Here is a 22190-nt window from a genome sequence, read left to right on the forward strand (position 1 = left end):
TTATTTTCTCCATCTTAAAAACAACTGCTATGCCTTAGATGGTAGGATTATAAGTGATTTTTTTAACTTTGTTTCCTGTATTTTATAAATTGTTTTCAATAAGCATTTATTACTTTATAATCAGGAAAAAATAGAAATATAGTGTGTATGCTGTTACTTTCATTTGTAATTTAGCAGCATAACTGTCAAAATTCATTCCAGTCCTTCCAACCAATTTGCTGTTTGACTAAGAGTTAAGTGAATCTACCTTTGTGTCTAAGTTTGTCTATGTATATCTTTTTAACCTTATTTTTTCTTTGAGGCTGATTTGATTTAAGGTCTGGTCTGTAAGACACCCTGTGGACCTGAGCGTGAAAGCGTGGAAGTGCCTCATGACTCACAGTTGTCCTTGGACACCCACCTGGCATTCAGCTCCATGCCGTGCTTCCAGTCTGAACTTATGACAGTTGAATGCCAGTGTGACTAAGGTGTGACTAAGGTCGACTAAGATAGATGGTGACAGCTGTATTAAGTTTCATGAAAAGGAGTTGGGAAGTTTCTTTTTCATCCAAAAATATTTCTTTTGATCAGCAAGACTGAAATATTACTTTAAGGAATATATGCTTTCACTAGGATGCACATTTAATAAACATTTATTCCACACTATAGAAATACAACGATGAATAAGACATTGTACCTGCCCCTCAAAGAGCTCCTGATCCCAGACCACCTGTTCAGTTGTGTAGTTTGTGCACAGGTTGGGTTAACATCTTGCCCACACCCTGCTCACCAAGCTGTCCATTCTGGTGTGTGGAGTTGAATCTGCCCTGAGCAGGGCTGCCAGACTTATAAGAATGTAGGATACCCAGCTAAATGAAAATTCCAGAAAGACATCAAATCATTTTTTAGTGTAAGCATAGCCCTTGCGGTGTTTGAGCTATACTTATACTCAAGCTTTTTTCTGGCAACCCTGCCCCTGAGGAAGAGGAAAAGGGCTGCCTTTGACTCATAGACGGTGCTGGGCCTTTGGGGGCTGGGGCCAAGATGGTTGTGTGCACCCATACAGCTGCCTTTTCCTAATTCACTGAGGAGGGTTATTTTTTTCTGAATGATACAGAAGCTAACTGGTGTCCCCATCACAATCCAGTGAGGGAGAGAGATGTATAAACATGAGGGATGTAGTAATGTGGATTCCAGTGGAATAAAGGAAAGCCGGGTCCATTTTACCTGAGAAAATCTACAAACGATTCACAAATAGTAGTTCTTGATCTTGGTCTGAGAGATGAATTAAAAGAGAGGTTTATGAGGGCCATCGTGCCATGCTAAGAAATTCTAGCTCTGCAGCAGTGGGGAGAAAGAGTGAAGGATATGCCTATGCCAAATTCGCTGATTTATTATTTACGTACTTACTGATACTTGGGAATTTAAGGATACGTTTTATGCACAGTTACTTATCTTAGCCTTCATGTAGCATATTCCATTGCACTGGAGAGAAAAATGGGAATTCATAAGAAATCAAAAGCTTCATTTTTTCTGAATGACTGAAGCTTAATATTAGCTCTTTAAATATCAATCGTTGTTATACTTTAGTCCTTTCTAAGAGGAAAAAATTGCTGCATCTATCTTTGGCATCTGAAGCAAAGTATAATAAACACTATGTTAATGAATAAGGATCATCATTACAAACTGTAATCACGTGGGTCGGTAACATCACAAGCAACAGCAAGAACTATTGGAGTGTATAAGACTGCCATGGTAGTCGTTAAGGAGGCCCAGCGTGCCCCGTTTTTGTTTTGTTTTGAGTTTTTCTATTTTGTACCTTTTCTTGTTTTTAATGGTTTTTGTTATCAGCTGTTACTTGCAGAATCCAAGCGAGTTGTGTCAGTCCACCTGCCTCTAACAGTTCCCCCTCTTCTAATTTATGGCTTCTGGTCAGTTGTGAACCAGAAAGGCAACCAGCCATCAGGACTCATGGGTCTCATGGGTCGTTTGTAAAGTAAGAGTAAGTGGGTTATGACGAGAGCTGGGGCAGAGCCATGTTCTGACATCCTCGGGGCCCCTTCCTCCACGGGAAAAAAAATAGCTTTATTTTCCAACTGTTGGTATTTAGAACATTTTCTCTGACCTAAAAGGTCTGTTTTTTCCTTCCTGATTTTAAAAGAAAGACTAGCTTTGTTAGCTCTTCAAAGTTTTGTGGGCCCTTGCCACTGTGCCTAAAAACAACCAGGAGTCAGCACTACCTGTCAATAAAGTCGCTGGAACCTTACTTTATTTATTTATTTTTTTTTCAGTCCTAGAAATTAGAGGATTTTTGCTTATTTCATGGTTCTTGGCTGTGTTCTGGACAGTTGAAATTGTTGAGCAGATTGGCCTCCAGCTAAGTAAGGTATTGTTACTGGGCACATCAACTCCATGTTCTGAAGGGTCAGGGTCTGCAGGGGCAATCCGGGTGGTATAGGGTCAAATGAGGGCAGAACGTGGAAACAAGTCAAATTTTGAAATGTCTTGAATAGAAGAGATAATTGCGTCCTGCTAGAAAACTCTGGAAAGCATTTTAATGAAGAGGAATACTACGGATAAAAACCACAGAGTTAGAAATTAAATGAGAAAGAAGAATATTGACCTGATGGAGCACAGGGGTCATTTTAGGGCATATCAAGCTAAAAACTGAGAGAAGTAAGGAAAATCTGTGGGTACAAGGCCGAGGAGTTTGGATTAATCAGTGGTTGTTATCCTAGCTACGTTTCTAATGAGAGAACACACTACACAACTTCCTGTGGCACTGGGAGTACTGTGGCATGATCAGTACAACTTTATTTTCTTAATTTTTTTAACCTTTTCTCCTGAGAGCTCAGAGGTCATAATTTCTAGGTGATATATCTACCTTACTCATAATTAAGGATCAGCCATTGTATGAGTTAAAAATTACAGAAGTGAGAACAGTGGACAGCAAAGTGTAGTGGAAATAATAGCGAGGCCTGGACTCAGTTTCTCTCTCTCCTGGGTATGGAAGCTTGAGACAGGTCACTTCACCTCTCCCCCCAGGTTTCTCATCTGCAGAATAACTGGGAGAGGGAGAGAGAACTAGGTAATCTTTGATAGTTATTCTCAGTGTAAAATCTGATGATTCAGTGTTCTTTTCACAAATTGGTACTAAAATACTCTTTAATATCACAGAGTGGGCTGCTTGCCTATAGTAATTATTTACAATTATTTGAGGTGAATTTTCTTGTTTCATATCCATCCTGCATCATGAATTCCCCTCCTTATTGTCCTCTGCCCTTCTTGAGGCACTGTGAGGATGGTTACAAAGACAGTAGACGAAGAATTTGCTTCAGGGTAAAGTCTAATGGAGAGTTTAAATGTCGTTGTCTGCCTAGTTGTAGCATGATTTATTTGAAACATCCTTCCTTTGGTATTCAACTTAAACATTTAACTACCAAAAAAAAAGGAAAAGAGGTTGCAGACATTTGAGCATGAGAAATCAGAAATGCATGCAGGATGTGCGAAGAGGCCCTGTTCCTCTGCTTTCACTGTCCAGACTCCTGGTTGTTTTTAAAGGTAGTTTTTCCTCTTGGTTTGTGGAAACCAAGAGTTGTAGAAGATGCTTGATAATACTTGTTATCTCATAGTTTAAATTAATGGCTTCTAATGAATCTTCTCTTTTCTGTTAGAGAAGTCTGTCTTACCTAATCGATAGCTTAAGTATTGATTGATCCATTAATTGACTAAAAGAAAGAGCTATGACAGCCTTTGCATCTACTTTATTGTAGATGAAGCATATATACCATTTATGATTTAGATCATTTTCTTTAAAACTTGTTGTTATCATAACATTCAATACTTGGGGCTCAAAGGTCTATTTTCCTGTCAAACACTTAGTATAATGTGCATATTTTCAGGGCCAGAAGAGAGACTGTAACAAGGAAGGAGTGATTTGCTACCCTTAAAACCTACACCAAGGTCACCATTCATTCATTCAACACAAATTTATTAACTTCTCACTCTGTACAAGGTGCTGTGCTAGCCTTGGATGCATCAGTAAAACCAAACAGACAGAAGTCCTGTCCTCATGAAGGAAGACCAGCAATAAATACAGTAAATAAGTAAAGACATTAAATGAGCAAAGTATTTCATATGCTGAAAGGTAATTCGTACTTTGGGGGAAACATCAAGATAAAGGGAGGTGAGGAAGAGGGCATTGCGGTTTTCAGTGGGGTTTGGGGTGGGGGGGTCGGCCTGGTGGAAAAGGTGACATTCATGCAACACCTCGACTCTGAGGGAAAGAACCATGTGGCTATATAAGGGAAGAGCATTCTAGGCAGAGGGAACACATGAGTATCTTGTGTGCCGGGCGTGCCGTGCTAAGAACTGCCAGGACTTAGATGAATAAAACATGGCTCCTATCTCCAGGGAGTTGACAGGTTAGAAACAAGATTCAGACTTGCAAATAAATGCAGCAATAAAGTTGTAAAGCACTATGGTAGGTAGATTTTTTTTTTTTTTAAGGTCCCTGGATTGAATAATACAAACTAAGTAAAAATATGTGAAATTATTCCCATTTCAACAATGAAGCCAGGATAAGTGGTAGACTGAAGCACCTCTTACCACAAAAAAGCCTTTTCTCACCCTCTGCTCTGAACTGACTGTGTCCTCAGAAGTCACTGCCCCGTACCGAGGCCCCTCACTGAAGCCTCTCAGTGTCACCCGCTGCCACGACTCCTGAGGGAGTGTTTGATCTTTAGCTTCAGGCCTTGTCTGAGCCTCACAGTAACCCTAGTTAAGCTGAAGATTGGCACTCTCTTCTTCCCTGAACAGAATGAATCTTGGCCCTCTGGGAGAATGTGTTCTCTCTGTATGGTTTGCTGCTGGTGCCTGTGTTGTTGGGAAGAGGGATTCTCAGGCACTTCACTGCTCACTCACCTGACCTAACGTTATGGATTCCTAACCTCCTAGGCTGAGCATGATTTTCCACGTTCCTCTCAAGACCATTCGTTCAAGCTCTCATTTCTTTTCATTCTTACCCTCTCTGACAATAATGGCAAATACCCCCCGCCTGCCCCCAAGCATTTTCACCTCATGCCTTACTCTGACAGGTAGGTAGGATTTTTAATCCCGTTTTTATGGTTGAGGTGGAGACAAGTCCTAAGAAGTTAAATAATCTAGCCAGAATCACACAGCTATGAATGATGGAGCCTGTACTTTTCCTACTGCCAGCCTTGGGCTTCCATTAAAAAAGATGTCACACATGTGAGGTATCGGCGGAAGGTGCAGACCCTTCCCGGCACGCTCATTCTTCGTGTCACAAGTGCAGCATCTTTCTCACCGGCCACTAGACCGTCCTGTATGTAGCTGCTAGGACCATCTTGCTCTTCATCACAGTTCTTTCTCCTCGGGAACCTTCTTTAGTTTCCTGTTGCTTTTTATATTAAATCTTCTTCCTTAGTTTAAGCACTCTGAGTCCTCCCTTTACTGAGTGCCCACTCCTCATCTCTCTAGAAAGACTTCGTTTGCAGCCCTTCCTGCTCTGGCTTAGTGGCCTCCACCGCCCTCATAGGACCTAGTAGCACGTAGACCCATCCCTTCTCCAGGGCCTCCTCTTGGTCACAGTCAACAATACTACAGGAATCTTCCTAGGTGACCCTACTCCGATGAAACTGCCCCATGTGCTGCGTCCCCTCTGCCATTATGAGTTTATCTTTACTGATGTGTTACTTGGTAGCTATCCCTGACTATTATTTGTTCTTCCCAGCTAAATCGTCATCTCTTTGAAGGCACAAACCAAATCTCATAACTCCATAAGCACCTGAACAGAAAAAATTCTTGTTAATGGTCTGATCAGCTAATCTGTTGTATTTTATAGGGATTATAAATTCCTAATATTCTGAAAATTTTTACTTTTGTTTACAAAACCCTCAAATCCTAATAATCAGAAAATAAAGTTTAAGGCCCCAGCACACAGCAGTTTGGAGTTGCACTTTTATACTCACTTCTTAATCCATTTCAGGGTTTCCAATTGTTCACGTTAATTCCTCTTACCAAGGGTGTATCACACTTGCTCGGCCCTGAATGATATGGAAAGAATGGCCTTTCTTTACTGCATAACTGACTTTACTTTTGTTCACAGGTTAAAATCAGCCCTTCCATTTCACTGCAGTATTATATTAGTGGCATTTTTATTTAAGGGGGGAAAAAAAAAAAGCTTTCTTCCACATGAACTTTTGTTACAAATCAGTTTATTGGGGCCAATCAGTGGGCAGGACCTATGAAAGGGTGTGGATTATCTGGTTAGTCCTTTGTGTGGCAAAAGGCTTAGATACTGCTTAGTACTTTGCTCATTCTTCATCGTGTAAAGAAGTGTTTTTTTGAAGGATCAACACCTGACTGAGCCCTGCCTTTTTCATGGTAATGTTTTCACCTGAGTTGCTTCTTATGGTGCTAAGAATTAGTTAACTAATACTTATTTAACCTTGGAACAATGTATATCATAATCCGATTGGCAGATAGTCATTTTATTTAGGCCTTTTTTTTATTGTAGCAGGACTAACAAATCTCACTAAAGAGTATGCTGGGAACAACTTTTTTTCCCCCAAATAAGTTATCTCCCTACTTTTTTTCTTTCTATAAGTTTCTTTCTCTGTAAGCATAAGATTAGTAGCCACACATTAACAAGTTGGACTTACTCTCTTGAGTCAAGCCCTACTTTTATTTTTAAAGCTGGCCTTCCCGTGTCATGCTGCTGGCAGCTTTTCCTCCAAAAAGGAAACGTTCTCCAATGCGATTTATTATATTAATACATTCAGAGCTGCTTTTTCATGATAAATCTTCCTCATGAGCATTTCCACTAATTAATATACAAAATGACCCAGCACAATTTAATTATTTGGTAATGTTTTTCGGTGTTTTCTTAAAGATGATACTTTACAAGTCAAGGCCTGAACTTGCCTGGGTCGTGACCTCTCTGCAATGTTTGCAGTCTTGTTAAACAAGAAGAAAAGCAAAACATAAATTAGCGTCTCCATTATAAGTTGCTCTACGTTTCCCAGTCTTTCAACACTCTGAAGAGCACAGTCATGTTAACCCTAGTGAAAGGTTCACTAGGAAAATGGCAATTCCAGCTTTCTGGAATGAGCAAGGAACTTCTTTAAGGCTGTTCTACTAGGGCCAACATTGTTCTCCGTGAGAGAGGGACAAGATGAGGGAGTTCGAATTATGGCTATGGAACGTTAGACACCTAAGGAAGAAAAGAGAAGTAACAGTTACCTTTAAATGTAGTGAGGATGTTCCAGCTTTTGGCATCTGTTAGGCTTCCAGAATGTGTTCCTAAGTTTACCATTAGAATTTAGTGTTGAAAAATACTTAAGAGTATAAAAGCACCACTTTTCCGTTATGGTAGACATTTTATAAGTCTTTACGTGTTCGTAATTACCCCAGTTTTTGTTTTTGTTATTTTACCTTTGAACTTACATATTTCTGTTCCTTCTGGCTTGGAATGTCCTTCCCCTTCATCTTCCTAATCGACCTGCTCATTCTTAAGACTCAGCTTAGTTATTATCTCTTCCAGAGAAGGAGACGTTCCTCTGCTTCCTGTTTCTTCCCTCTACCCCAAGACGACGTCCTGTGATAACACCTCCACCTTCCATGTTGTGTTGTAATGCTCTCTTTCGTATCCGTTCATGTATACAAGGTCTTATTTCCTATTCACCTAGGAGCTTTGCAAAGGTCTGATGATAATGTGTTTGATTTGTAGCTAGTTGATTTCTCGACGAAGAATAATGATTACCCTTTCATCTGTATATTTCACAGGTATACTTCTATTCCGTAGTCTTTGCACAGTCATCTGATCTGCCAATCACCAGTAATATCAGAAGATCTCAACTTTTTTTTTGACGTGCCTTTGTTTATGTTGTTGCGTTATCCATTCTTGGTACAGTAGATGGACAGAAACAGCGAGTAAGAGTGAGACAGGCTAACATGCCTTATTGACAGGAGTAGCGTAATGTTTACAAAACCCCGTTGAAATTGTTTTAGCATCTGTTCTTCAATTTCTTAAAATCTTTTTCTACAGTCATTTTAATTTCCACAGAACTTATTTCCACATTTATTTTAATGTCCTGAGCTTCTAAGATCTGTGAATAGCTTTAATGATTATATTGAAATAAAGTCTTATCTGTGGAATGAGTATATATAAATCTGATGACATAAGTTTAAAATTTATTCCTCTTCCATTTTCCGAGGAAATATTTTATTAAATGTGTTTTCCTTCATGAAGAAAAGCAATATACAATTTTGGATTCTGAATTCGGTGTCCATTCCTAGCTCCATCGTTCATTAATTATTTGACCTTGAACCAAATTACCTTATATCTGTGAGACTCAATAGCTTCATCAGTAAAATAAAGCTAATACAAGTACTTGGTTCTCAGTGTTATAATGAACATTAAATGAGAGATTGCTCTAAAAAAGTGCCATACTGCAAGTAGGAGGAAATGAAAGTCTCCATGTCGAATGGTGAGATACTCACACTCTTCCCCTATCGACTTCCAGTGTGCTAGAAATTAGGCTTCGTAGCCCTTGGGAAGGAGATTGGAAGATTCTTCTCTGGGGAAAAAAATGTACACATCCAGACCTTTAAGGGACCCCCCCACCCCCCCACCCCACCCACTCCCTTAATCGGACAAGTCTTATCCAGTCATCCAGTTGTGAAGCTCTCAGTCTTGGAACTTCTTCCAGTCATTAGTTTAACTCTTGAATATAGTCATCCAACAATCACCAGACTCTCGAGGAAAGCTTCCAACAAACAAATAGGAAAAAAGGAACTTAGAAGAAACAGAGACAAAGCAGAGAACAGAAGAAAATAGTTTTAAAATCTGTAGTATTCACAGAGACCTAAAATTAGGTACTGTATCCATGAAATAGAATAGGATGTAACTAAAAAAAAAAAGGATTCAAGAAACAAGAAGGAGCTCTTGGAAATAATATATATATTATAGAAGAAATACTGTGTGTGTGTGTGTGTGTGTGTGTGTGTGTGTGTGTGTGTGTGGGTGTGTGTGTATAATAGAAGGAGCTTAATATAAAAGTTGGAAGATAAAGTTGATACTAACCGAAAAAGTACTAGAAAAAGAAATAAAAACCAAGAGCAAAAAAATAGTAGACCAGGATCCAACTAATGGGGATTCTGGAGTGTTGGGGGTGGGGGGGAGGACTGCAGGGAACAGAAAATATGTAGAAGGAAATCCCCAAAACATTTTCTAGAACCTAATGATTGGAGTTTCCAGTTTAGAAAGGACGCATTTAGTGTCAGAAAAATGAGTAAAGAAAGACTTATCTCAAGGTACATACTTTTGGAATTACAGAACATAGAGATAAAAGATTCCTTTAAAATTATATTTTTTAAAAAAGTTAATCAAAATCGAAATGACATCAGTCTGCTAGCCAGGAACACTGAAAACTTAATGACAATGGAGCAATACCTTCAAAATTCTGAGAGGAAAATTATTTCTAGCCTTGTTTTCTATACCTAGCCAAATAATCAAGTATAAATAGAGTATACAGTATTAAGGGTAGATAAAGGCATTTCCAGACATTCAAGGAAATGTTTAATTTTTGCATCCTATATACCAACTTCTCAGGAAGCTTTTGAAGTATATTCACCATGGAAAAGAGAATAGATGAAGAAGAAAGAAGGCTAGGAACAGGGGTTCTAACAGAGGAGAGAGGGCAGTTTTAGAACTGCAGCTGTGCATCAGGCCTGGAGAGCAGTCACTGAGACTGAGCTCTGAGAACCGAGGACCTCAGGAGGGGAATGTGTTCAAGGAGGAAACAAAAACAAAAACAAACAACTTTGAAATTCCCTAACATATTTGAACGTATTGAAAGGATATTCATAGTTGTATTTGTTTGGGGATGAACTTGTGATAGGTGCCTGGTAAACAATAAAGGGAGAAAATGGCAATTACTCTAATAAAAACAAAATGTGGCCCAAGAAAGGAAATTAGTAGTATAGTACCTGGCTTAGCCATAAATCACATGTGTATAATCATAATAAACACAATATAGATTTAACGAAAGATTGTAAAATGATTATATTGGAAGGATGAGAAAAGGTTTATCCCTTTTCTCATGGGGAGAGTGCAAAATTAATATTAAATAACCATCTTCCATAATAGGAAGTCAGTAAGTAATATTTAAAGCTAAAAAAAATCTTAAAATGATAGTGTAACCTTGTTTAAAGATAAGGAAGTAAGTACCAGAAGAAAAACTAAGATCGAAAATGGTTCCCCCTGGAGAGAGGGACTCAGGAATGGTGGGTGGCATAAGCCTGGTATAGTTTTTAACATTTTTTGTATATTTGGGGATTAAAAATAAAAATGAAATTTAAAAATATTAAATGAGACAATTATGTAAAGCACGTAGCACTATGCCTTTTACAGTTAAGTGTTACATAAAATATAAACTATTATTATTACCCTACTCTTTCTAAAAAGTGTAATAGAGTCTTGCTAAGTAGGCGACACAGAGTTTTCACTCATTTCATTTTTTTTCAAGTCCCACTATACACCTACCATGTTGGCTGTGAAAAATGAATAACAAGCATATACCAAAGTGTCTTTCTATTTGGTCTATGTACCTCCCTGCTTTACTAAGAAAGAGCTGTTGCCTTTTTCTGAATCGTGTTGTCGATACTTTTTGGAGGAATTTCAAAAGGAAAGTTCTGAATTTTTTTTCTCTATTGCCTAATCATTTGCATTTCTGCAATTAAATAAATGGATATTGTTCAGCCTTGCCCTAGTTTCCTAATTAGTTTTATCCTGTGTATTTTAACATATTTTCTCCCATGATCAGGGCCGCAAGCTTCTTATCATTGGGACCACTAGCCGCAAAGATGTCCTTCAGGAGATGGAAATGCTCAACGCTTTCAGCACCACCATCCACGTGCCCAACATTGCCACAGGAGAGCAGCTGTTGGAAGCTTTGGAGGTACAAATGAGCCAGTGGATTGCTCACTGTTTCTAAGAAAGGAGTTGAGGCTGGAAATAATGCTAAGGGGTGCCAGGCATCACACCTGGTGTTTAGTTCTATATTAACCTGGAATATGGGACCTGGGCTATACCTGCAGTTGTTTTCAGTCATTAAAGGAAGAAGAGGTGACTGTAAGAGTGAATTTCCCATTTCTCAGTGTCAGCAGCATACACACTGCCAGGAGTGAATTGCTCTGTGCCCAGCATGAGTAATACATGGAGATTACATGGGCCAGATTTTGGGATGGGGTGAGGGAGATAGAGTAATCAGTATATAAAAAAAAGCAGTCATTTTTAGTAGCTTTCAGCCTTTTTATTTGTATTTATTTAATAAATTGGAACAATGATTAAAACCTTAGAAACATCAAAAAGAGCTACAGAAGTAAAAGGAACTGCTCTATCAATAGTTCATAATATAGAAATGTTTTCTTCAATATTTTTGAGGATGACGAAGTCTTTAAAAATCCTTCATTAAACTTTTGATTGATATCAGTGTGCACAAATGACTTGATGATATGTTAGAAAATATTATCTAGTGACTGGTTCAACAGTGGTGAAGTCTTCTTAAAATTGGGACATACTCCCAACAGAATTGAAATTATTTATGTGATAAATGTCTCCAGGTTACCTGATTGAGCAGCTTTTGTGCTGGGGTTGGGTAAGAGAATTAAATTTAGGCTGCTTTGACACATACAGATTGTTCCTAGAAAGGAATGTTAAAAATTTTAACTGATATTTATTATGGATTGGAGCTATTTTTTCCCCCAGCAAATATATCTCTAAATTATAATGGGGACCTATAGGAAAACAGGATTTAGGATACCAGTTTTCACTTTCATAATTACACTAATGGGTTTAGGAAGTTCAGGCCAGATTTTAAAATATGAAAGAATCCTGTCAACTTGAACCGGTTAGCTAGCTAGTCCTTATCACTATTCTTTTAAGGATAAATGTGAGAATTAAGTAATAATGGTAATGCGCTTCCTATAAACGTGCTGTCATTATTGTTTTTGTAGCTTTTGGGCAACTTCAAGGATAAGGAACGTACCACAATTGCACAGCTAGTAAAGGGGAAGAAGGTCTGGATAGGAATCAAGAAGCTACTAATGTTGATCGAGATGTCCCTGCAGGTGAGGTGCTTCCTTCTCCAGACGATCCAGATAGAGACGCTTCATAACATATCTAGAGGTTGTATATTTCCTTTTGCTGAGGTTGTGATTTGTTATAAGTCTCTTATGTTATTTTCAAACTCAAGTTGATATCAAGTAGCCTGCTTCTGAGATCAAACAATAACATTGGGACAGTTCTTTCCCGCTTCTTAAAATTCAAAAATACAAGAAAAGATTATAAAGTTACTTTAAGTTTTAATTTCAGGAGTCACTAGATCTTAGAACTTGAAAGAACTTCAAAGAGCAGTTGTTCTGCTGCCCCTCACTTTAGAAATGAACCCCGAGTGTCCCATGGTTGTTGGTGAGTTATCCAAGGTCACAACCAACTGATGGAGGAGGGGGGTGATGTCTGTCCATCAGAGGTCAGGAAGCTACCGCACATACACCACAAGGGGCCTGGGAGACTGTTTTAAGGGACGAGGCAGTTGAGTTGTGCAGATTAGACTGAGGCACTGTATGTTTTACCCGGACTGGGCTCCTAGACATTTCATGCCAACTACTGTAGGGTTGAGGCTTCCAAGTTCACATAGAAAGCTGAGCCCCTGGCCATTGCCTGGGCAAAGACAGATGAAACTTCTTTGGGACTTTCTCGTGTCTACTGGCAACTTACCTTTCCTCTTTTTGGAACTCCACCCCTCCACATACCCATCCTGTGTCATCTTGTCCTTATCTGATACCATACAAGTTAGATAATAAATGTATCCTTACCAAGCTCTGAGAGTTCAGGGACGTTGGCTGTCACTATTGAATCCACAGCCCCTGGAACAGAGCCAGACACATAGTAGGGTGCTCAGTAAACTTTCATTAAGTGACTCTGTCCTGGGTCCTAGGCTGCGTTCTAAGCATCGTGTATTACTGCTCAGTCCGGCCATTCGATCACTGAGCAGCGATGGCAGAGATGCAGTTCCATTTACACCTGAAATAGGCTCTTGGACCAATAACAGATTAGAAACACAAAGTGAATGCTTTTTAATCTTTGCTAGTAAATTTATTTTAAAATTGTGTTTTTCAGAAACCTAAAGTTTAATCTGTTGCACTTTCAGCTGGACTACAGTTAAGCCAACTTATTTTTCATTTTGAGCAGTAAATTAAAGTTACAGACTAATCACTTTGCTTCGAGTTTTTCTGGGTAAAGGTGCAGATACAGATGTATTGGCTCTTTCTTTGGAAGAAGATAAACCTGTCAGATAGTCAGCTCCACTCTTCATTTCTTTTAGTTTCAGCACAATTTTTTTTCTATAATTGCATAGAAGAAACTATGTGAGGTTTTCTCCCCAATCCCTACCTCTTCCTCTTCCTTTCATGCCTGCAGGTCAGTGATCAAGTTAATGCCTCTTATGCATGTGGGGTAGAAAGTGAGAGTGGGGCACTCAGGCCTAATCTTCAGCGACTGACACTTCATAGGCCTCTGAGTTTGAACCTCTTCATGTCAAATGGATTTCGTGCAGCTGAGTGAATTCTCTTTAGATCTGCCTTAGAGAGACGGAGCCTAAGTGAAGAGGCATGTAGTTTAGCAGAATATAAGTCATGTTACCTCTCTGTTCACTATACACAATTCTGTTAAAACTTGCACAGTGCTGAGGATCTGCTCTGACTGGATGTCACCTGAGGGAATAAAGTCATTTATCTAGATTACTTTTTTCCTCCCTTTCTCTTGACTTTTAATTCCATAGCTACAGGCAAGTCAGTAAGTCGTTGCTCACACATATTAAATATATTTAATGGGCAGAGACCTGCAAGTACTGACTACAACTGCATTCAAGCCAGTTCTATTTTTTTTTTAAGAACTTGACAATTGATTCATATGTAATTCTATTCCCAAAGAGGAAAACTGTTTCTTTTGTTAGCTATTCACACTTTTTCTTAGTCCTTTGTAGTCTGACCTCTTAACTTTGATACATTTGAAACTTCTGTTCAATGTTTTTCTGGGGTAGAAGAGATCTTTTTAAAAAAAAATGGTTCGAGGGGGAATCCAGTTGTACATTTACCCACAGCTGCACTGAGCATTTGAAAGCTATTCCTGGAGGGCAGGGAGTTCCCTCTTGGGAAACAGACTCCTGCCCTGGAACATTTTTTAAAAGTTAGGTGTGTTTCTTACAATAAAAATTCATCTTAAGGAATTAAAGATGTTTTTAATGATCATTTTTTGGATAACTTCACATCTCTGGTGGACCAATAAGAAGAAGATATATAGTTAAACAAATTAGTATAAATATGAATATAAAATGAAAATGAATAATTAATAATAATGATTAGAACCTGAACCGAAGCTCCTCCATCTTTTTTTAGCCTCGTGACACGGTTCTCAGTCACAGGACACCCGTATTATGCAGAGATCATGTCAGATGGGTCAGACTCACTCATTTTTTCAGTTTCAGCACAATTTTTTTCATTAATTGCAAAGAAGAAACTATGCAAGGAAGACCAAAGCTAAGAAAAGCTAAATTGTCGCTCATGAAGAATTAATAAGCTGTTTTTAGATTTAAGCAATATCAGTTGGTTCCTTCAAGTTTACATGAGTCCTATGAATTGGAAGCCGTTTGAACCCCCGTGAATGGCCACCATCTGGTCTCACACTGGTCCTCGCAGGAGGGCTGCCTCCTCGCACAGCACTAGCTAAGGGAGCACGTGGCTGAGGGGCCTTGGTAGAAAAACCAGCTGGGTCATTTAGAACCTCAGATATAGCAGTTTTCTATGCTAGGAAATCTCATTCACTTCTCTTGAGTGATATAATCTGCTTCACTGTGTATCAGAATGCTGGTCAAGAAACAGGTAACACATTTCTGTGACTCAGCAGAGCACTGACGAAAGTCTAAAACCGAGCATTTCCTTGGCATGAAGTTTAAGTGCATAGTTATTAGACGGCACCATTAACTTGTCTTTATTTCTTCCGATGTATTTAGATGGATCCTGAATACCGTGTGAGAAAATTCTTGGCTCTCTTAAGAGAAGAAGGAGCGTAAGTACATGTAACACTTAAGACTGTCAGGCAGACTTAACCACTCTTAGACCTAAGGGCCTATTCTAAGAGTTGCTCTACAGTGCATAAAAGTTTAAATTCTCAACCTTTCTTGGACAACTTTGTTTCCATTTATTAGAATTCTTCACTGTGTTGTAGGTCTGAGAGACCAAGCAAGGAAACTGGTTGTACTGTTGGTTTGCTCTCCCTGTCCTGTTTCGCAAAACTTCCTTGTCACAGTGCAAGAAAAAACTCAATGGTACATATTTGTTGGAACCTACTTTTAAATGCATGGAGCTGTGACCATTTTCTTTTGTGACATGCTCATCTAATAGCAAATGCATAGTGACATTTTTAGAAAAACCTTTAAGAAGCTTTTAGTGATTTTGTTGATGCACAGCTTTTTGCAGACCCTCATCTATTTTTGTGTATTTTGGGTATTTCTTTTTCAGTAGCCCTCTTGACTTTGAAAGTGGACTATTTGCAAATACACAGTGACCAAAGTAAAGATGGCCTGGGATGTTCCGTAGATTTACTCAAGATGCTGGACGAAGCGAAATGTTCCCTGCCTTCACCACGTGCTCACGCTGCATGATTAGTGCAATAAAACTCCCTTCCTTGTGCTTACTGAGATATTCTACTGTCTTGTGGAAGGTACACATTTGCTTTAGAGTGCCGTGCTCACCCTTCCATGCAAGCTAAGATGATTCCTTCTTCCTCAGTCTGTAGGTGTGGGAGATATACTGTACTTGTGAACACTACACATTTTAAGCTCTCTTAGTAGCACCACCACCCAGAAACTCTCAAGAAATGTAATGATGTTGCAAAACTTGGCCTATTAGAAGGCAGACTTTCTACAGGTCAACCAGGACCAGTGGATAGAGATGTGGGCTCCGAGGGATGATCTTACACCTTCCCTGTGCTAACACTAAAGGTAACCGAGCATTTGGTTAAAGGCTCTCTCAGAAAGCTGCTGGTTACCTTTGCCTGAAGAAACAGGGCTTTGGATTTCTAACATGCTATTCTCAACCATTCTCAGATATTTCCAAGTTGCAATCAGGAGATCTTTCTTACTAGAAAGTCAAATTATTAGTGTGTTGGCTGTGAAATCCCCTCAATTAACTAATTTGCTCTGTGGTAAGAGATATGCTAATCATTACCACTTGGTAGATGTTGTTAAAAACTTGTGGAAAATATGCATGGAGAAAGCGTACACCCCTAAAAAGAAAGGAGTCATTAAAATAAAGTAATTGACAAACCTCTCAGCACTAATTAGTGTCCAACTCTAAATGGGTCAGTTCCTTAGTATAATATTAAAGGCTTATTAGCATCACCACTTTTCCTTAGCTTACCTACTTAGATTGGATCTTTGTTTTAAATTCTCTGTACAGTCTAGCATCTAAATAAAACACTGTTCTCCAGAAGAGAATAAACCACTTTCTAGCCCTCCCCTCTCAGTCCTTCAGCATTCATTCCAACACATTTAATGCATTTCCTTTACCTTCCACCCACTTCTTCCAAAGGGAGAGAATGGGTGGTTTGTCTTATAATAACTGAGTTAGAAGGAACTTAAATAGGTCATCAGGGTTGGTGATGAGAGAGAGTTATGGAGCATGCCACTCTCTCTTCGTTGCTACTTAAAATGTGAGGACAAGCAATCGGAAGCCATCCGAATGCGCTTCACACTGCCCATGAGGCTTGTTGCCACAGTGGCACCTGGGTGTAGCTTTGTCATCTGTCCCCTTTGGAGAAGGCAAATTATCTCCAGATCTTGTGATCTGTATATTTTTGGTAGACTTGTATGTCATATCTACTTTGTTTCAGATTTTAATCCGTAGCTTATTTTGTGGCTTTTCAAAAAGTAGATCGTATCGTGAAATTCTCTGATTCCTGGTGGCCAGTATCCTGGATTCCCCTATCTGTTTTAGATCTTGCCTCTTTTCCTATGAAAGCAGCATACATTGTATTAACTTATGTCTCTTATTAAATGAACTTAATGTCTTTATGTTTTGTTCAAAACTATATTGAAAAATATAATTATATTGTTTAATGCAAATGAAGGAATGCAATAAAGAGTATATATACTTGAAAACATTCTGTGGACCAATATTTTATACAAAAACAACATATATAACTGATATGAATGGATGAAGAAGAGAGGACTCAGGAAAGCCCCTCCTGGATGTTTTGTTATAACTAACATGAGGTGTATGATTTTTATTTAAAAATCTCTGATTTTAATTATTTTGAAAGTATAGTTATTTAAAAGATAAAGCAGATCAATAGCATGTGTTTTAAAGTTAACTTTAAAAACTGAAGAGTACTAGAGCCATACATGAGCTAAAACAGAAAGGAAAATTGTTTCTCAAGTAGAATTACTCCTTCCTGTGAAATGTACAAACCAAGGCACTCAAACATTCAGTGAAATTGCTTCGCATGGTTTGCATCCCTCATCCTTTTTGTACATTTCTGAGCTATCAGATCTCTTAGCCTAAACCCTGATCCTTAGTGTTGGTTCAGGTTAGGCCTAAAGGTGGCCCAAGAAGTCAGCAAGGCTCTGTGGGAAGAGGCCAACTTCAAAGCTTCTTTGATAGCAGGGGCCCCCAGGAGCTGCCCACATCCTCCTGCGAGGAAGACTCTGAGGCCATCCTGGTCCCTGCGTAGCCTCGAAAAGGTGGAGTCTCCAAGCCATCCGAGTACTCTCCAAAGCTGATGCTGGGCAGAGTGCGTACGAGATGACAGCCTGGCCTGCTGATAACACAAAAGAGACACCAGCTAGCTGCGGCCTTACATTTCTTCATCTGTGGATGAACTGTTAACAGCCTTTTTTTTTTTTTTTTTTGTCAGAAGATATAATTAAAACCTCAAAAAAAATGAGGTTATTTTATCCTTTCTAAATTTGCACATCTTCACTGAAACATTTTTTTTAATGTAACACAGAAAACCGTATAATGATGGTTAAAATCTGAAACGTGTTTGGCCTTAATGCTGTCTTTTTCATATCCTAAGAATTACAGTGAACAGCCTTCCCTTAAAGTTTCAGCAGGAAGTCACGGAACAGATTCAGGTGTGTATCATAATCAAATCCCAGTAAACAGACTTATGGAAGCATTGAGTCAGCTCTAAACAACCAACCCAGCCCAAACACAGAAGGTAAAGGCAAGATTTCATTTTCCTTGCCTGGCAACTTGATCCATAAGCCTCTGATTCAAAGCAGTGACGGGGAAAAGGTGTGTATGAGAGTTCAAAAAAGCATGTAAATTTCAGAAGTTATTGCAAAATGATCTGAAGTTTCTCATCAGCTGGCAAGCAGTGCTGAGACCGGGCCTTGGAGCTGGGCCCGTGGAGGGTGTGTGTATGGACACCACAGCATGAAGATGCAGGAGATAGTAGCGCCTGTGATGGGCAGGATTCCCGAGTAGGGAAGATCGAATTTGCAAGGAGGATTCATGTTTGAAACTGTCCCAGCCTATAGTCTCCACACATCTGACTTCGCCCCACTCATTTGGGAGTTTAAGATTAATGGTTAGATAATTTTTTTTTTTTTGCCTCTTAGAAAGTTCTCTGTTAAGCTAGGAGAAAAGCTGACTGTGCAGCAGCCATCGTTTGGTGTGTGTGCATCAGCCATGCGCGTACATGTCCAGAGGCCCAAGGGTGGCGTTGAATCACTGGACACCGTCGCCGGATACACCCAGAAGCATCTCACCACCGCTTCTCCCCGCGCATCGCTCTGCTTTTTCCTTACCCTCTTTCCTTTATTCGCATTTCATCCTCATCCTCGAGCGCTCTCACACACTTTCCTTCCCTTTCTTCATAAAATAATGCCGCTTTGCAAGAGATCTTCTTGGTATATTGTCTCTCTTCTTTCTTTTGGATTTTTTTTTTTAACTCCTGTTTTTAGATATTCACTAATATGCTTATGGAGGAACTAAATGTTCAAGCACTGCTATAAACTGTATTCTCTTTATTTATAGCATATGATTAATCGGGATTACAGATGGCCTTGGTAAGTATTAGTGGGAACCATTTAAATATTTGGCCATCTTATAGGTTAAAAAAAAGTACCCAGAATGCTGGGATAGATGAGCATTAGCTTCATGTAAAAGAAATACAAGATGCGTGGCACTGCAGGAGCTAGACCTGTATACTTTCCATGTCCGAGTCATTGCGCAGCTGAAACAACCGTTTTTGTGGTTTAAGCTTTTCAGGGACTAAGTAAAGACACGTCATGGGCAAAATAAAGTTCACGAGCTTCTAGTAGCCATTTGTAACCTAAGACTGGAGGTCTGAATGGAGCACAAGCAGTCCATCCGCATGGCACAAGGCGGACCGCTTTATTTTTGTTTTTTTGTTTTTTTCTTGGTCTATGAAATGAGATGAATAAGATTTGTTTCTAATAGAGGTAAATCAGGAGAAAGCAAGAAAAAGAAAACATTTTCTCTGTGCCAAATAAACCAAAGATGACAATTTATGGGTAGGTCTGGAGACGCTTTATGTCTGTTGTCATAACACTGAGTTAACAGCATCTCACTGTTGAGAAGGCATTACTTGTGAGCTTCAGGCGAGCCCTTCCGAAGCAGCAGTCCAAGGGGAGAATTCCTGTCCCCAGAGCATGCCCACTGGCGGGTCCTTTCTGCCTAGACCAGTCTACAACCTCATGTGACACTTGTTCTAGACATCCCAGAGCTAGACATCCCACACCGTTTCTTCTTCCCAGCCAACCTACCCCTTCTGCAGCTCAGCTCTCAAGAGGAGCGAGCAGGGGAGAGCCATTTCCAGTCAAGTTTCATTTTCAGTAGAGCAAATCCTATTTTCCCAATAAGTGGAGTTGAGGAAGAGATTAAGTCAGTGGACAGCATCGATGTCTGTTGGCCTGTAGCCACATCTCTGAGTGTCAGTGACATTAATTCGTGTATCGGGAGTGCTGGAGCCTAGGAATGAATTACTGCCTGTGTCACTTATTTCTAAAACTGGAAATCCTTTGTTAGAAGTTGATTTAGAACAAAGTAAGCCTGTAAGAAAGTCCTAGAGTAGATCAGACCTCCTGCCCGTGACGTCTCAGATGATCTGGTTTAGAGAACAGAGGAAACGACCTTAATTTGGGCCACTAATTTAAGAGCGAAAGTAGCGGCTACCACACTCGGAACCTGGGATTCTCGACCTGCTGAGCATTAATCTGGAAACTCCACACATTGTACAATGTATCCATTTTAAGTTTGTTTACCTTCTCTTTAATGACTTAACAGAAAAAAACTGCATGATGAAATATATTTTCTCCAAATATATATATATATTTATATAATATATAATCTTAGTTAACTCAAAGGTATATACATTGTATAATAAATAATATTTATAAAAAGAGACTTTTTGAATATAAAATCAAAAAGATCAACAACTTCTACAACTTTTTACAAAACTTTGGATACAGCAGGTTGGTAGGAAATTTCCATTGGATACTATTACCTGACTACGGCGAGAATGATTACAATGCACTCAATGTACTATTATTAAATAATTACTTGTGCTCGCTTCGGCAGCACAGACTAAATAATTACTTGTCAGCTACTTGAATACGCCCCCAGAAACATGACTTTATCACTTTTAATATAGAATACATAGATATGAAAAGACTTTTGAAAATTTGTATCCATTCTGCTGAAATAATTCTCACATAAAGCAAGCATTATCCGGTTGATGTGATTTAAAACTTTTCCGTCTAAGGAGAGGTGAGGAGGGGCATTTCAGATTCTATGGCGGGGATGTGGATCTTTAGCAGGGCTCGTTGCTAGCAGATTCAAGAGGGCAGGCATGGCTTCTAGATGACCGTCTTGGCAAACCTGCCTGAGCAAGCAGGAAGATCGCTTGACCCAGGATCTTAAGTCAGAGTTAGGGAGACCAGCGAGGGAAGGGAGAAAAGGAAGGGAAAATTTTGTTCTGTTCTCTACCCCCGCTGTATCTCTTTCTGATTCTCCTTAAGACAGAGTTGTTGGATTGGTTCACACCGTCAAATCCGTTTGCCTCCGTTTGCTAGCTTCCAGTAGGACACTCTAGAGGACCAGTGTGGATCAAGGAGAACGCAGCTGTGAGGTGCTTTTCCCGAGGGAGCAGGTGACTGCTTGTCCCCCTTTGAACACCTAATCCCGATCCTCGGTAACTGCATGGACTGATGCTATCAGCATGCAGGTGAGGCCGGAAGATCTGTGTCAAGGAACTCCACATTTCAGTTTACTTACACAGAACAAAGCAAGAGAAGGATGCAGGAAGACAGGCCCTTACTGGAGAGGAACAGAGGAATCGATTTTGAACGTCCCCCATCTACTTGTCTCGAAATGGGAATTTCTGAAACAGATTGCTACTCTCTCACTGACCTTTTGTCTAATTTATACTAAGGTGACCTAGAGCCCACCTGCGCTACCTAGCTTTGTTTTGTTGGAGAATCTGCAGGTGAGCAGGGCTGGGAGGGATTGAATGGCCCCTTCCAAAGATACCACTCATTTCTATAGGAAGCTATTTGGGCTGGAGAAGTTTTGGCCCCTCCCCCATACATAACCTATTTACAACGTCCACTACAAAAACAAAAAAAAACAAAAGTACTGCATTAATGGTGGAAACTGCAGATGGTAGAAAAAGATTGTGAGATCTGACTGCAGTTCACAAGAGCCTCTCACACAGAACAGGGTTACAGAGAAAAGGAGGCTGAGAAGAACACATAGCTAGCTGCTCTTCAAACAGCTTACCAGGTCACCTAGAACTCTTAGACCTTCAAAACTCAAAACCCTACTTAACAATTGCCTTGGGCCTCCCAACCACTTTATCCTAGCTAAACCTATGGCTTTTATCAGGACGTGAAAGTGTATCAGATTTGAATGGGAGTAGATAGAGAAAAGGAGGCTGCAGGGGTTTGTCCTACTTCATAACTCCCGCCTCACAGGCATCTTGGAATGTCACCACGAGAAGCAGTTTGGAGATAGAATCTTGCCCGTGCTGATGTCTTAACCACCAGGCAAAGAGCTCACATTAGCCCAGCCTGTTCTGTTGAAGTAGAAATTTTTTTCCA

General features: G+C 39.6%; 1 protein-coding gene and 1 long non-coding RNA gene across 2 annotated transcripts in view; both read left to right on the forward strand.

Annotated features, from left to right (window-relative positions):
• The window catches only part of NSF (N-ethylmaleimide sensitive factor, vesicle fusing ATPase), a 127488-nt gene extending 110266 nt beyond the window's left edge, over positions 1-17222 (forward strand). Inside the window, exons 18-21 of the mRNA XM_011377095.1 lie at positions 10827-10961; positions 12019-12132; positions 15075-15130; positions 15583-17222. Of these exons, the coding sequence (XP_011375397.1) occupies positions 10827-10961; positions 12019-12132; positions 15075-15130; positions 15583-15628 (351 nt within the window). The 3' untranslated portion in view covers positions 15629-17222. The remainder of the gene's footprint in view (positions 1-10826; positions 10962-12018; positions 12133-15074; positions 15131-15582) is intronic.
• LOC111730299 lies at positions 86-6241 on the forward strand. The gene is made up of 2 exons (XR_002776628.1): positions 86-2365; positions 3882-6241. It is a non-coding gene; the product is annotated as an uncharacterized LOC111730299 (long non-coding RNA).
• Positions 17223-22190: the final 4968 nt, after the last annotated feature.

Source organism: Pteropus vampyrus, unplaced genomic scaffold (assembly GCF_000151845.1).
Source record: "Pteropus vampyrus isolate Shadow unplaced genomic scaffold, Pvam_2.0 Scaffold306, whole genome shotgun sequence".
Classification (NCBI taxonomy): Eukaryota; Metazoa; Chordata; class Mammalia; order Chiroptera; family Pteropodidae; genus Pteropus; species Pteropus vampyrus.